Source organism: Phalacrocorax aristotelis, chromosome 3 (genome assembly GCF_949628215.1).
Source record: "Phalacrocorax aristotelis chromosome 3, bGulAri2.1, whole genome shotgun sequence".
Classification (NCBI taxonomy): domain Eukaryota; kingdom Metazoa; phylum Chordata; class Aves; order Suliformes; family Phalacrocoracidae; genus Phalacrocorax; species Phalacrocorax aristotelis.
The window spans coordinates 109,576,886-109,593,997 of NC_134278.1; the positions used below are offsets into that span (position 1 = coordinate 109,576,886).

At 38.1% G+C, this 17,112-nt stretch overlaps 1 protein-coding gene across 5 annotated transcripts in view; it reads right to left on the reverse strand.

Annotated features, from left to right (window-relative positions):
- THADA (THADA armadillo repeat containing) overlaps positions 1-17,112 on the reverse strand; it is a 165,271-nt gene that overhangs the window by 49,175 nt on the left and 98,984 nt on the right. For 3 of the 5 annotated variants that reach the window (XM_075089031.1, XM_075089029.1, XM_075089032.1), the window contains exon 30: positions 13,978-14,093. The exons of the other annotated variants lie outside the window; for them this stretch is intronic. In XM_075089031.1, coding sequence (XP_074945132.1) covers positions 13,978-14,093 — 116 coding nt within the window. The remainder of the gene's footprint in view (positions 1-13,977; positions 14,094-17,112) is intronic. 5 annotated transcript variants of the gene reach the window in all.

Consider the following 17,112-nt stretch of genomic DNA (forward strand, 5'->3'; position numbering starts at 1 on the left):
AATTTTTCTGTATCTTGTTATCACTGTATGTTTCAATCAGGAAAACTTTTCTTAAAATATAACTATGTGAACAAACAGGAAATCCAGTTCAAACACAGAAGTTATTCTGATGACTCCAATGGGACTTGCACGAAACCAAAAACTTTTAGAATCAAGCAGCACAAGCTTAAAGTATGACTAATCCTGTTCAGTATTTCATTTTTATTTTATCTGGCACTTTCTTTGTATGCTTATCTTGATGTCTGAAACTCTTCCAAAAAATTGTTAATTAAAAATGTTCTGACAAACGTTCTCAGCTCTGTAGCATCTTTAAAATTCAAGGAAAAAAAATAACTTTTTCAAATAAGATATGTGATCATGACATAAATATGAAAGGTCTGAGGTTCCTGCATAGAAGTTTGGCAGCTGTATTTGCCTATGGAGAGTTAGCCTATGATCCTGTTAAAAAAGACAACTTTTACCAGAAACACTGCTCTTACCCTTAGTAATAAACTCTGTAATAAACCCAAATTACTTATGCTTATTTTTATGGTCTACAGTATTGGGCATCCTCATAACACATAGCAGATTATATGCTTCCAGGATTTGTCTTTGGAAAAGTTTTTTTTTCTTTTGCATAAACAGAGACTTTTTAGACACTTTCTTACTAGTGAAATAGCCATGAACCTCCCAAAACTTCTCCATGCTTGCTTTTTACCACTCATCTTAAAGCAAGAGAGATAAAAACCTGTAGAGAAGATGCACATCTATAAGAACTGACACCAAAGAAGCCAAAGAAATTTTAATATGGCCTATTTTGAAAAGCTGTATTAGGAAGACTTAACTTCTGTCCACCCTGACTAAGTGAACCTCTCTCCTTAATCTTGGGCACCCAATTGTTGCTCAAGTTTTTCACAGATTTCACAAATCTGTGTGAAAACAGCACCAAGAAATACTCAGAGTTGGGAGCTCAACCCACGAGAAAAGAGAGTGACAGATCAGTCAAAGGCTTAGAACAAAAAGAAACCAAGAGGTCTCTCACAAGTACTCATAAAATGGATGAAAGCAGCCATGACAGATTTCAATTAAGATGAGGAACATAATGGGCCTACTGCACTTCAGCTCCCTTAAAAAAATAGAAGACTCACTTGTTATTCACTCATTTCACTGGAAAGAAAATTTCCAGCATACAAACTGTGCCTTGGGAAAAGCATGGCTGACGCAACCTTTACTGAAGAAGTGACAACAGCAATACTGACATGTTTTTTTATTCTGGTCCAGCTTTTAAGCATTTACCACTTCATTCTGAGTATGTGCATATGCATGCTTTGATTTTGAAATGAGTCTTTTCTAGCATAAAACATGCCAAACGTTTGTTCTTGGCTGGCTCCATTGCTTTGGTGATACTAGTGAATTCTCAGCCGTATGTGCCAGACGGACACAACAGGAAATTCAGTTTTCCAAAAACAAGAAATTTCAGTGTTGTTCAGATCATAGCAGAAAGCTCAGTCTTGAAGACAATCAAGCTGTGATTTGCATAACAGACCTGACAGCCAAAAATCACATGCTGAACATTTCAAATGATGCACTGCGCAGGATTTAAGATGACCTGTGCATGCAGAACTTCAACAATGAGAGTGGGAAGAGTACAAGATGTTTCTTTTTCACCATAGATACCCAAATAAAGTGGTGTTCTCATAAACAGGCTCTGAGGAAATCTGCCTCCAAACAAGAAAGTCAGAGCAGTAGCAAGGGTGGGAACTCCAGGCATCTGGAACAGCATTCCTTTTTTTGTCCAAAACCCCAAAATTAGTTCATTTCCCTTCCAACCTGGATATTAATGGAAACAAATACATCATATGCTCACTCCAGATGATAAACTGTGTGTGACTGAACAGGACAGAGCTAGAGATGGCTAAGACACTTATATCTAAGGGTATGTCCACACAAAAATATAAAATGGATATCAAAACAATATTCATACTATTACACATATATACTAATAGCAGGCTAGTGATGTCAGCATAGAGATCCATACCTCATTAAAGTCATGCTTTGTCTATATTAGCAAGTAGGTTGGTGTAACAACAGCCCATCTGTGAAGTCACACAGCTGGTAACAAAGACCCAATGCCCACACTACACACCATGCCCAGATGCATTAAAACATAGTTTTCAGAAGTTCAACTTGCTGTTTTTTGTTCCTCTGCGGATACAGAGTTTATAGCCAGCTGGTGCCAGGAACCTCACTGCACTTCGAAGCTTATCCCACAGTTTCTAGCACTCCTTCATGATGCTGTGCTTGGAGGTTGACTGTCCAGGTGGAAATAAGAATCAGCTCACAGACAACCACTAAATTATATTTCACTAACAGTCAATATTGCAGAATATTTCAACACATCTGATTGAGGAGAGGTCAAAGGCTATCTGCCCTGCGTAACAGGTAAAAGGTGAACATCATCACAGGCTTGACCTGCCAGGCAGAGGGGAGGAAGGCACCTGCAACCTTTAGAAGCACAGGCAGGGATGGAAAGGGTTACTGCCTAGAAAGAACAAGACCCAGAAGAAATGTGTTTCTAATATAATCAAGGAGAACAAAACAATGGCAGGATGAGTTGCTGTGTCACTACTAGATCATCACAAAACTCCACAGAAGATACAAGGTGACTGAAAGAACACAAGTCAAAACAGTTAAAGGGACTGAAAGTTTTACAGGGTCTACAGATATACTTTTTTAAACTGCCCAAAGCTCTAGCCTAACAGTATCTTCAGTATCGGGGAAAAAAATGTCTATTTAAAAATTATTATTTTAGGTAGGCGTGGCTGAACAGCAGACAAATCTGAAAACACACGTGCCAGACGCCATACTATTAATTTTGACACATTATAGCAGATTTCTGGATTAGATCCTGAAAATAAAGCCTTCCAAACCTAGCCAACTTCTTATCATTAATGCTGAACAAGTAATTGGGGATAGGGTAGTCAAACTTCTTTGTAATTTCATTTTCAATTCTGGTATGTGAATATAAAATTAGAAAAGACTTGAAGTCACTGGCAGGAGGAAACCTTTTGTTAGCCATTAGAGTCCAGGGTTTTTTTAAGAGAAAAAGGTTAATGGAACTAAACAGTCCTTTTAAATTCACAGGCACATGTTCAAAAGCCTTTGAAGAGGCCCAGGTTAAGCACATAGAATATTGTATGACCAGAGTACCAATAAGCTATTTGTTTTCAACAAGGAACTGCCCGGTAGGTGAATCAGGAAGCGTACCCTTCAGGAGATATTCCCTCTCTGTAGATGTAAATCAGATCGGGCAGGTTCAGAAGCTCCACTTGCCATACTGCATTTTGCTCCAGCTGGCTTTGGCTACCTACAAGTAGCACTGGGACTGCTTTGATTTCCGTTCTGCCTTTACTGCCTTTAAGTACCACTGATTGCAGCTTATGTCTACGTAACATGAAATCAGTCATAGACTCTCACAGTTTGGAGCTCTGCAAATATTATTTTTTAGAAGTTTTATTTACCCTTTATAGTTAAGTCATGCTGAATTTAAGGTAGTCATTGGTTTGCTTATTTTGGATGGCAGATCTGATGCAAACCGAACAAGCATTTTTTGGAGAAATCAGCAATACGTGGTCACAGACCTCCTGTGTACCCTGCTCACACACATGGTTTCAACTCTATCAGGAACACGTCTTAACTTCCAAAATTCAGTGTCTCTAGTATTACTGTTTATTTTAAAGAAAATCAACATTAATGAATTACAGAGCAAATTACCTGCTCTTCCAAGGGAAACAATAGGGAGCAAAAAACATGGAAAGCTCACACATTTGGCCTGAATTCTGTCCGAACACTGGGAAAAAGATTTAGGCAAACTAAACATACAACCTCTTGCTCCTCTAAGCACTAAGGTCTGCAGAGGCCCTTAAGCATAATTTCTACTCATTACAGGACACCATTTATAACCACTCAGATGTCTATATATAAACGAGGATGCCAACACACCTCTATGTAGAGCAAGTACCAAAGAATTTTGATGTACAACTTTCGCAGATTCTCATTCTCTTCTCAAACCCCCAATTTTCAGTGACACTAAGCCAGATGACTTAAAAAGGTGGCAACTATTTTGTCCTAGATCACTCCTCTTCTTCCAAAGGAGCATCACCTCACTTAGAGGTTAACAACAACTACAGAAATATTAATATATTGCAATTGTTACATAACTAAGACAGATACAAGTCACTGATTATGAAATCAAAGCTGACTGTTCATGTTTGTAACATTAGGTTTTGGTTTTTCTAGCCAATAGAAATTCAATGTTTTCCAAAGAGGTAGTTTATTTTGCTCATATTTTTCCTCATTAGGAAACAGATGTTGCAAAACTATTAGCAGAACAAGCACTATAAATATACAGCAACTTACACTATTTACTTAACATTTAACCATATAAAAATCTAAGCATGTTTCGTCAAACTCTCAATAAGCACTTAACAAATTTCAAATGCAACCTCCCAATCAATGTCTATTAAATAAAAAACTGTAACATCTCTCTCGTGAATTAGTTTTGTTATAGGTATCTTAGTGTAGTTAGCTATCTTAGGGATATCTAAACCAAAACTTTTGTAAAAGGTCTCAGAAAAGCTCTGTGTTTTGTAGTCTCCAAGCTCTTAGAAGAGTCTGAAAGATTTCAAATCTTTCAGCCAGTGCTGCTTTATGAATACAAGCTAATCTTATTTGTCAAACTGGAATATAACTTTATTAAATAACTAACAAAACAGTGTTTAAATGACTGTTAGCTACTTCTAATCTACACACTCAAATTGGTTACTCTCAGCCCCAATCTTTAAAAATTGATGACAAGATTTGGCTCATGAATCAAGCTAATGCAGAACTCCAGCCAAAATTATACAACTTAGAAAGCTGCCTACAAATCCTTGTATTTTGTCCAAAAAGTTCACGACACACTCTTAAGTGTCAGGGTAAAAAAAACCAGTGCTGGCAAGATTACAAGGGCAACTCTTCCAAAGGCCAAATCATAGCTGCCTTGAGAACAAAAAGAGAATCGTCCTTATGACTTGTGTGACTGTTTCCACTTCAATTTCCAGAGTGATCTATTAATTAAATGAATTGCCTCCTCCTCCTTTGGTCTTTAAAGAAAAAGTCACTCTTACTGTAATGCTGTATGTTTCTTGAGCCTTTGGAAAGGCCAAAAAAGGCTAAAATTCCTGAAGGAAGACCTTTTCACAGGATTAAACTCATCAATAGTATTTTTGGAAGAGCCCTGTATTAAAAGAAGAAGAAAACCTGTAATAGGTAAACACCACCCTATCCTTCAGTTTAAATGTTATTGTAAAAAAAACCCTCAGCAACACCTATTAAATTTTATATTTTAGCTGGCAGAAAATAAATCAGCTTGCTGGTGTTGAATTTAAACCCCAAATTCTCCTACTTTCTAGCCACCAATATTAGGTACAGCTTTTGCTTCCAACAAATTGGTTTCCTGAACATCGTATTCTAGCTAATACACAGGATGCTATTGCAAAAGCCTGTGCACAAATTCTTGTATTTCTGAACTTTAAAAACATTTCCGATGAGTCAACTCTTTACATACAACTGAGGCTGGAATTTCACCTTTAGCTCTGGCATAAATGCAGGGAAGAATATGATTAAGTCCAACATGTCCTAATGCCAGCTGATACTTGGCGACTGGGTCTATGGAACTTCCTATTCTGAGTCTCCCAGTCTGCCTTTGTCTTCCATAATCTCAGCTCTTCCGGCTGGCACACAATTTTAGGTTTACAGTATATCCTTCCCTCCTTATCAACTTCCAGTTTACTCCTTCCCGAAGAATAGCAAATCTCTGCAAAGTATTCTTTCTTCTGGTGGCCAGATTATCCTGATACGTGACCTGCAATTTTATCTTCTAAATGCACCAAGAAGTGCATCTTCCATGATGTTTGAGTCTTGATATACTGAACTCTACATAATCCTCAGGGGGCTATCCATAGGGGTTTTCATCCTTGGAGGGTTGCTGATGAACCAGGCCAAGCTGGCCTTGTACTGACCACATTTTACCTGCAGAGAGATCTGGAAAATGATCATTTGTCACTCATGGAGGCGGCAAAGCTTATGGAAATCACACCTACACATTCAATGAGCAGCTGATTAAAAGATTAAATTTCCCATTGATTTGGTTATTAGCTTTCAAATTCTGCAGTATTCTAAAGACTGAGTTTTTTTGGGGTATATTTTGTTTAGAAGGCAGCCTTCATATTTTAATCTATTTTCTTTCTGAGCCCACAGCTGTAGCACTAATCAACATGCACAGCCTTCCTCTTGTCTTCTTGATGAGACATTAATAATGGATTTAATTATTAAACTTCGTCCACAGCATTTTTTAACCATGTAATACAAAACCAGCACATCAGTGAACATCACAGCCAACAGACCTACATTTAACGGAAAGCATTTACAAAAAAATAATAATGAAGCCTACACTACCAAGTAATCCTTGCTGAGTTCCTGGAAGCGCAGGAACACCCACACAGAAAGACAAACAGCGCATCTGCTTGCCTACTTGGCGCTGCTGAGATCTTCTTGGAGTAATTACCATGTGCACAGTCCCCTTGACTTGCCCATTCTGTAAGACCAGCTCATCCTGCATTGCAGCAGGCATTTTCTCAAAGGGAAGGTTGCTGGTCTGGTGGTTTTAAGTTTTTCTACCACCACCAAAGCTGGACTATCATGTTGGTGTTAATTTCCCTGGTAAAGGTAGAGAATTTATTGCTTCAAAAAGAAGATACACAAATTATTTTTTCATTGTGACACCACCAAGAACATCCTGAGCTTCAGCTATTAAGAAAAATCAGTTTGTGCTCTGGCTGTCCTTGGCGAATGACACTGAAAGGTTGTATTTTGTTGGTGTTGTTTTTAGCATACCAGATTGATAAAATAATCCAGTCTGTTCTCCTTTTTGTTCTCTTAATGAGAACCACATGTGATCCCTTAGCAGCATCCTCAAAAAGTCTAAGAGGTCAAACTAATCGCATGTGCAAATTTAATGAATTTTACACAATTAACATCAGGGTTTTTGCCTATAAAGACGCAAGCCACTAAAACTCTATTGTTTATTTATTGGAAAGCACTTTCAGATGAGTGAGGAGCTATGTCCAAAAGCTGTAATTGTACATGGTTTATGCCTACTCTGAATGTTTCACTGGTGGAGGGAACACATCTTAAACTACCTTATTCAATTCTTATTGTTCCCTGAATGTACATATTCAAGTTAGGAGTATACCTATGAACCAGAGTCAAAGAATGGTTTATCTTATGCAAAGTACATCTTAAACTTCAGCCTGAAGTTTAAACACCTCTACTGATACCCAGAGCAAGTGTTCCAAAACAAGCAATTACCAACTGCCCAAATAAACAATTTGTACCTGTGTTAAGGATACTGTTATCAAAACCAGGCAAAGAGTAGACTTGGAGCTGCACAGAAACCTGAATAAACCTGCTAAAAGCACGTAATATTTAAATGAATGCCTCTAAGAATACATTTATGAAAAATGACATAACTGACATAACTGTTAAGACTCTGCTCTCAAAAGCAAAGATGAACCAGGCTAACATTAGGCTCATGGGTCAGAAAGTGCAAATTAATAAATTACCACTGTGCACCTGATGTGCAATAACTGTTCACACTGGTATGCTTCAGTTTCAGCTGGAACAGGACAAGAAGAACCTCCTTTAATGTTTTGTCTGTGTAAGAGCACACAGATGAATTATTGTTCCAGCCCAACTGACAGAAACTAACTTTTCAATGTGAAACCAAGTAAATAAGACTTCCACAGAGCCAGGCTCAGTCATTAAAACTACTTTCAATTTTTGATCACAGCTGTATAGTGCATACAAACTATTAATGAGCAAAGATAATTAACTGCACTGCTCAATGTGTAGGTTTTAAAGACAGAAGTAGAAAAGTTAGAAAACAGGAAGATGCCAAAGGCAGACATGGCCTTGGAAGGACAAGAAGGTTCGCCTTGATGCAGTGAAAGAGGAAGAGGCGAGGGAACTATCTGACCAATGGCCAATCCTAAGGAGTCCAGCCTCTTTAAAGCCTAGGCAATGAACAAAAAGAGCTATATACATATCAAGAAAATAATCTAATTGCCTGAAGGAGAAAATTAATTACAGAATAGCCACCTCACACCTTTTTCAAATTTACATGCTTATGTATGGAAGCACATTACCTTTTGCAAATAGAAAGGCGATTCCCAAGCAAGCGACTCTAATGCAATACTATCGCTGAATGTTAAACACCCTCCCTGTTCTTCTCTATTTCAATGGAATAAATAGTGTTCAAAAGACTACTCTGCCAAGGTGCATGATCTTACATTCTCCTTAGTTGTTGCCTTCTTGCTGTTTTGAAAGTACAAAAAGTCCCTTCCAGCTCCCAAATACTGTCCCCCTTCCAAAAAATCACACAGAGGCTGCTTGCAAAGCTGCAGTCATGGGCATCTTGCACCTCTTTCTAGATAGACATGCATGTGCCACTGTTTTGTCTTTAATAGCCTGCTCACTAGAAATTACCACTGTCTCTCCTAAGGGGCAATGAGACGAATAAGGGCATATTTAGGTTATACTCTTTGAGCCACAAAGTGTTGAAACCACAGTGAGGCCACATTCCTGCTTCCCTCACAGATGGCCTAAATGTGCCTCCCGTGAAGGACCTAGAAGGACCTAAGACTGGTCGTCTGCCTGTTGTCACTCACATAGCACTGCTAAAAGCTGAGGGAGGGAAAGGGGACACTACAGGCTTGATGGAGTGCCATGGCCATCAACTTAGCAAGTTCACGTACTCTGTAGTGTTATAAAATACCTGTGAGATTTCCTCCATTTAAAGCAGTTACAGCTGGATCATCCTACAGTCAGCCTGGAGAAAACTGAGCAGCAAGTATCTCAGTGGACAGTTAAATCTGGTTTTGAGCCTAGAATAACTTTTACATGTATTTGTTTTGTGAGCTTGAATGTTGTGCCCCTACATGAGGACCCATTTGTATTTTTAACAGTCCCATCCCTAAAGCAGAGAGCTAAGCAGCAGCACCGCACAACACAGGATATTTGGGTTATAAAGCTAAGTGCATGCACTGCAGGTGGTCCATTCCAGACAGAATAGTGACTCTTTGCAAAATGCAAACCCAGTTGGTTTTATACAAGGCTGTTCCACACGAGTCAGTTTCAAGAAAGCAGCCTTCTTAGAAGTAAACTTTCCCAGTGCAGACAAGCTCTCAGCTAAGAAGTGGCACATGGCTAGAGGTTAGCAGAATATGTTGTTTGACTTCTGGCAGAACCTCAAAGTCTTTTCCCCCTCCTGTGGTCTCCAATAAGAAGGAAAGCGGAAAGAAAAAAAAATCAAACTAAAAGCACTGGAAGGCAGCATCCTACAGCAAAGCTGTGCAATGACATGATTTCACAAATTTTCCAATACTAATACTTTGCCATGCCAAAGGCTACAAATGAAACAAGACAGATATTTCCGGGACTTCTGTACAACAAATTACCAGCTCCAAAAGCTGTTCTTTTAGCTTTCTGTATTTGTGAAGCAGAAGGCATCTAGAGTTAGTCTTGTAACTCCTTGGTATGCAGCTGAGCTAAAAACTACTTTTCTTGTTTTTAATTCATATGAAAGAGCTCTGAACTCTTTCAAAGGCTTAGCTTGATATGTTGATTATTTTCTTAAAGCTTTCACCAGACTAAATTTCATCGCTTCATTCCATCACCTCACTTCCCCAAGAAAGCATATATATTTTTTTTTAATTTTTGTTCTCTCAAACACCCTGCACCTCCCATACTTGCAAAAAAATGCAATACACTAACACTGGTATGGGGGAAGCAACAACATTACTAAACCACAAACAAGCAAGCATATTCTAAAACAAAATTAAAAACACAAAAGGAAGTATAAACCTAAAAGTGAAGTTAAAAGTTTCTAACGTCACCTTGAGAAGCAGATGGAAGACAGTACTCATTCACCAAAACATCCAAAATGGAAATACTACTTTTAAAAGTTAGTATTTTAAGATGTAAAAAAACCCAAGAAAGGTGGAAGAAAGATTTTTTTTTCTTCTGATATTCTAATATATGCTACAAGGGAGGAAAAGCAACCACGTCCCATTAACAGGAGAAGCCTGCCTTCACAACAGACAGAAAATACCAGCTGAAAAAGTGAACTGTTTTACGAAATTCAGTTTGGGGAATGTGAGCCATTATTTTATTCTCTAAAGCGAAATCAGGTGGGGCAGTGGAAGAAGAAAAACAGATTAGCATATTACAGGGAATGTGCAATAGTTCCTTGAGCTACATTTTACACCAATACATCCTGATGAAAGGAAATTACATTCTGGCCCTGAAAATGCAAAAAAAAACCCCGAAAGAAACCAACACCCCCCAAAAAAAAACCCAAACCAAACCCAAACAAACAAAAACCCACACCCAGGTCAGCAAACATCTGAAGAATTATCATCTTTCCTCCAGATATATATATGAGACAACTGAGCCTCATTTTTTAAGAGCTACCTAGGCAATCCAAACTTTCGTAATTCAAGTTTGTTCCATAGTACAAAGGAAGTATGCAGTTGAAAGAACAGCAGCAAGAACTTCACAGAACTAGTACAGAAATGTGAATATAGACTGATGTTTGGAAATACTTCCCCATTTACCCAAATTCACAAACCATTTTCCTGTTATTTTAACTTTTTTTATCCGTTTAAGATTAATAGTGAGTGCCTCTAACCCTCTTTTCAAACAGTCACTGCTCTACAGTATCAGCAACACATTAAGTTATCTCCTTATGAAAAAGGCAGAAGAAACAGGCAGAGAATCATTAATTTTTCTCTGTGGTACTCACTCTCTTTGCCTGAACAGAAAGAAGGTAAGAATGACTGTACGTGGACCGAGGGTCCAGTCAACCACCACCCTCTCGGACAGTGACCAACACCAGATGCATACCAAGACGACTAACTACAGGGCATGAATGAAGCGCTGGCTTCCTGATATGCTCTCCTAATATCCAGAAAACCGCACAAACCAACTTAGCAACCTCCCAAAACGCCTTTAAAATAAGAAAATAACAATAAAAGCCCCAAACCCTAGCATTCATCACAGAACAGTTCAGCTCCACACAGCCAAATATAGATGGTAAAGCTGCGCTCTGAATGTGGGAGACTAAAACTACCAGAAAATACCATCTATTTCAATACCTTTGTTTGTTTGGGTTTGCTGGGTGGTTTTTTTTTGTTTGGGTTGTTTTTAAATCACACCACACTAAACACATTTATCTCAAGCAGAAAGTTAAAAGGCAAGCAAGTTTTTTCAGCTTTATCATTTATTGTACTCTTAAGTTTAAAACATATATGGAAGTCAATTTGGTTACCAAGCATTTCATGGATATTTCACTTGCTTTTTTTAGACTTTAAAATAAAAGAAAGAAAGAAGAAAACACATCTTAGCTCAAAGTGTACCTAAGGACATATGGCTGTACAGGCTCAGAGAGAATGATAAAGTACATTAGAAATTTGCAAAAAGAGTTTCTGTCTGTAAAAGAATAAACAATGCCGTAACTTAGTGTTGCAAACCTGTATGCTCATAATATAAAATTTTACCATCTGGAGAGAAAGACTTTTTAAAAAACCTTTATCTATAGCATTAACTGCATAATTGAGAATGCATGAATAAGGAAAGGAGACTACAACAAACTGACAAAATGAAAACATGCTACTGACAGAGGGTTAATATTAGCACATACAGCTGTGCTTTTTTACAGGCAAGTGAAAGAGAAAATATATCTCTTCAGGAAAATACCTATACCATGTACCAGGATTTCTTAGAGACAGCCTGAAAAGGTTTCCTTACAGGAGATAATAAAAAAAAAACACAAAAACCCCAAAACAAAAACCACCACCCACCAAAAAAGTCAGCACTGATGTGACTGATGTATTAGAAAGGCCAGTTCTGAAAAAATACTTTAAAAACATATAATTTATTTAAAATCTGTACTGAACAGGGCCTGGTCCTTACATATTTGCTGTAGGAGAAAGAGGTTTGAATTATTTAGCACTAGTATTTTTCTACTGACTTTGGTCTCTAGTGTTTGGGTGTTTTTTCTTTATAATAGTATCAATGGATTTAATTAAGTAAACTACCATTCCCATTTAAAGACTTAAAAATGCTTACGCTGAGTCAAGTCAAAAGGTCCACAAATCCACGATGATGTCTCCAACTGGGGCAGAGAGCAGATGCAGAGGAAAGGGAAGCGTAAGAACGGTGACACTTCCCAAAACCTCTCTCTCAACCTTCAAGGTTGCTGAAGAATTTCTGAGCCAACTGTGATACATCTACATACTTAGTAACCTCACTGGGCTTTTCTTCCACAACTATGTTGAACCATTTGTTAAAAACTTCAGATAGGTTTAAAACCAGCAGTATCTTGTATGGTGGAGTTCCAGAGCCAAACTAAAATTACATTAAAAACTTTATTATTTTGTTTCTTTTAAATCTGCCATCTTACATTGGCAGAGATGCTAACCACCTGTACCCTTTCCATGTGACTCATAGCATTAATTTTTTTTTCCATGTCATCCCACAGTTGTCCCTTTTCCAGGCTAAAAAAAAAAAAAATCTCAGCCTATTTAGTCATTCCCCATCTAGAAACTATTCTATGCTTTTTGTCAGTCTTTTCACTGCTCCCCATTTCTACCGTAACTTCTTTGGGACTTACACAATATTCAAATATAAAGCACAGATTAATACACAAACATAAGTGTGTTTTCTGTTTTGTTCTGCATTCTTTTCTTGATATTTGCCCCCTCTCCTCTTGGACTCCACCAAGAACCAGGGTGATTTTTTTCAAACAAAAAAATCTGCTCGGTCTACCACTCTTTTCCCAAGTAAAGTCCAGACTGCTTTATGCAGGTACATCATTTCACAATTATTTACACCAAGTTTTACCTGCTATATCATCACTCTCACTCTCTCAGAAGACACTTCTGTAATTCTCAAAGATCAACTCTATCTTCATTACCCCAACTCAGTTAACACCGGCAGAAGACTTCCTCAACCCACCAGTCACCCCCCCTTCTCCAAATCACTTATGATTTTGCTTTTCATGATCGCAAAGCAATGCATGATTTATCAAAGATCCACACTAGACTGCACTGGTGATCTCCCTCCACTGTGCAAACTGTACTCTGGAATATTTTACACAGTTATTTATCTATACTAGGACTTGTGCTCTCTGTCCACAACTGATTCCTTTAAAGTTTTTCATGGGAATTTTCAAAAGCAATTGACAAAATACAGTAGATTTACACACACACAGAGAGAAAGTTTCTTGATTGCAGTCTGTAGGTCATCTGAAGATCCTTTTACAGAAACCTACAGAAATGTTTCCAAAACTGCCTTGGATTGTTTGTGGGCAGCTAAATACTTTTGATAGTTTCAACAACTGCTATGACATTTTTCTACTGCTTTTTTGTAAAGGTCAAAGTCAGAGAAAATAGTAACATAAGAACCTCGTATATGTGGTATATTTTTCTTAGCTCAGAAGCAACATTCATCCTCAGAAAGGCTGCTTCTGTAGTCATTTTCATTCATGCTTTTTTTTTTTTTAAATGTCTGGACTGTAACATTTAGCCAAGAATGAACTAGTAGAAGACTGAAAACCAGTAATGCACACAGGTGCGTATACTTACGGTTTTTCATCATTGCCTTTTTTTTGGGGTGGATTGTTTTGCGAGTTGTTTGTTTGGTTTTTTGGGGGGAGGAAATAATCTCAATTAAGAAAAACAGCAAACCAATAAGGCATCTGAATTTTACATGTTTCTATAGAAATTAATCTGTCCACCTTGCCAAAATAAAAAATAATTTTAAAAAACCCATCAACCAAGCCTTCCATACGTTAGCAACTTATGTTTATAAACATAGATATCTTGTGATTTATCTTACCTTTCAGCCAACCACAGTTTGGTTCCTATACAGGTAATGATGTCATCCAGTCCCTGCTGAAAGTCCGAACTAACGAGCTGTTTTGATTCTAAGTATGACTGCAGCAAGTGAAAAACCTTAAAAAAAAAAAAATTAAAAATTGAAACTAGGGAGTTTCTAGCCACCACTTTTCCTCCAAATAACTGTAAGATGAAGCAGCCACCCGCAAAATGAACAACTATTACTCAAGGAAAAATGTGTATTCATTTGGCATAACAACAGATAGAATCCTTAAATTGCCTGTTCTTTAAAATTCACTTTTCATAGTAATTGAACAACAAAACACAGAGTGTCCTAGAATATGTTAACCCTCCATGAAGTGAGCAGAGGACAGCCTGATGAACACCACTCCTACTGGCCCTTGCCAACCTAATCATCCCTCAACCTTCAACCTTTCTGTGGTGCCATCTGCTCACCAGTGCCAGCACAACTGCCCATGGAGCATGCAGGCAGCTTGGCACACTGGACAGAGCAGGGCTGGTTGCAGTGTACAGCTACAACCAAGGAGATAGGAAAAGGTCTTTAAAATTCATACGCTCAGTAAAAAACTTTTTAAAGGCAGTAGAATTATCATCTATAATGGCTCAGAAGTGCTAACGGAAAAGTACCTTTATTCCTGCTCCTGAGATCTTTCATTCAGGGCCTTGGTCAAACACAGCGGGCAGGTGGGTTTCACAGAGAAGGGAGATGCTCACACCCTTCCCTTCCGAGGACAGAGAAGACTTCACTGGGGATGTGTAATGACTGTGCTATCTCCTCTAGAGCTTCACATAAAAGCCTAGCAGACATGTCCTAGCTACCTTGAAGGAAAGAATTCAAGATACCAAAACAGAAAGCATGGCCTGTAGCTTTCTGGTCAGACAGTTAGCATAGCAAATAATTTCTGTTCTTAGAGACCTTCCTTTGCTATTTAAAAACATGTTTTCCAAATAGTATTGAATATATAGAAAAGCATTACGAAAAAGTGAAGGTAAAAAGAGATGTATAGTCATCTAGCTCATAAGCATAAAAAAGAAATATGGGATAATATATGAAAGCTGATACCAACTGTACAATGGAGAGGGACTCTCCAAGCTCAGCCCCTGTAGTACCCATTCTCTCTGCATGTGGGAGAGAGTGCATGACACGCAATTCTGACACAAGTGATGATGCCCATATCATCCTACTTAAATTTTACCTTACCCATTCATATGCAAGTGAACAGGCAACACCTAGGTGATTTAATTTCTAAATGGAAAAAACCAGAGACACTTGGTGCAGTCCCGACGCCTAACGGGAAACAACTTGCTCAGGTTAAGGAGTTTTGCATGCATGTGCAATTTGGAAGCTAGAACAGGAAGAACGGGGTGCTAACTCTGCCTCATCCTTTAAGCTGCCTTACAGCCTCCAAATTTGAAATTCTGTTTGCCTACACAGGTAAGTTACATTGATAGACAAAAGAGGGTTTCTATACAAATTGAAAAAGTACACCCCCCATTGATTATTTATTGAAACTGGAGATGTGCAAAATTTAGGAACCTTTAGAGCTTTAGACCATTTCTAAAAATACATACATGAGCATTTTATATGGAAACACTCTTAACGTGTGAGAGTATTAGCACTTCATACTTGCAAAGTGACAATTTTATGACTAATGGATCAAGCTGAGGCCTTCACGTCACTTTGGGAAAAGAAAAACCTTTATATCCAGACTTTTACATCTCAGATCTTGGTTTCCCGCATTCCATCTGTCACTTGCTCCTGGGGTTGTATCTTTTTTGTTTGTTTGTTTGCTTTGGAAACACGAGCACTGCCACATAGCATTAACTTGAGACAATTTCATCTGGGTTATTTTTTCTGAAATTATTCAAGTGGAAAAACAGCTGCAGTCGTTTCAAATGAGCATGGCAACAGAACAGAAGAGATGTCAAGAGACTATCTAATCCATACGAGCGCTAAGGCAGGGTCTAAACATTCTCCAGTGAAACAAATGGCTGACTGTCCTCATCCTGAACATGGCCAAGAAAGCATATTCCAAAATATTTGTATTCAACCTCTTCTAGTGTTTCGCCCTCAAAATCCAAGCTCTTGAGATAAGGTGTTCCTCTCCAGTCCCACCCTTGCCCTCACAGAAAACAACTGTTCTCTGGACACCATTCAGTTGGTCCAGATTTTTTCCTAGTGAGGTACTTATTAAACACAGAGATCCCACCGGGGCCACTTTGACAGGAACAATGAAATAAACTCCTATCTCCCTGTGTTAGCAGGTGCTCTGTAGTCAAGAGACATCCCAGAAACATAGTGTCATCTTGTCTGTTTTTTAGATCTTCTGAAGCTCGCTGTACTGAACATAATTTTGTTGACAGCAGACTATCTTACTAAGATGGTTTTTCCAAGATCTTTTTGAATTTTGATCTTTTTCTACAAAGGACTTTGCAAAAGTGCAAGCTTGCAAACATTTGAAAGTGTCACCAGAGATCTCCACCTCAAATCCTCTTCGTTAGCCTGCTCTTGCTGTGCAACTGTCTGCTTATTAAAATGGTTTATGTAAGCATCAACTCAAAATTAACCTTCTTCATGAAAACCAATGCACAAAGTTGCCACTTCTACCAGTTTCTATGTATTTTTTTGTGGCTCGCCCTTAATCTCTTTTAAGTAATGGACACTAAAGAAGAAAAAGGATGAAAAAGGAAAATAAGGTATATGGAGAAGCTCTTCTCATTGCCTTTTATATCCTCTGCTAATTTAAAACCATTTGGTGCCTTAACCTTTCTGATTTTAGTCTTCTGTGCTTGTGTTCATTTCCAGGAACAAGAAGAGATTTATCTCTAAGCAATAATAATAATAATAATAGTAATAATAATAATAACAACAACAACAACAACAATAATAATCTGTTTCACAATTATGAAGGGGCTATCGTATTTTTTCCTAGAAGCTTAAATTAAGTTAATCTCTTCAGCTTTGAAAACAACTCCCAAAGCGCCTCCCTCCTAAACACAAAGGAAACCTAAGTAGTTCGATAATTCAAGCAAAAGGTCTTGAGAGAGGGAGAACTGTGCACACTAAGCAGGTCAAATTTGTGGATTTAAATTAGGCCAGGCAGGAAATTCAGTA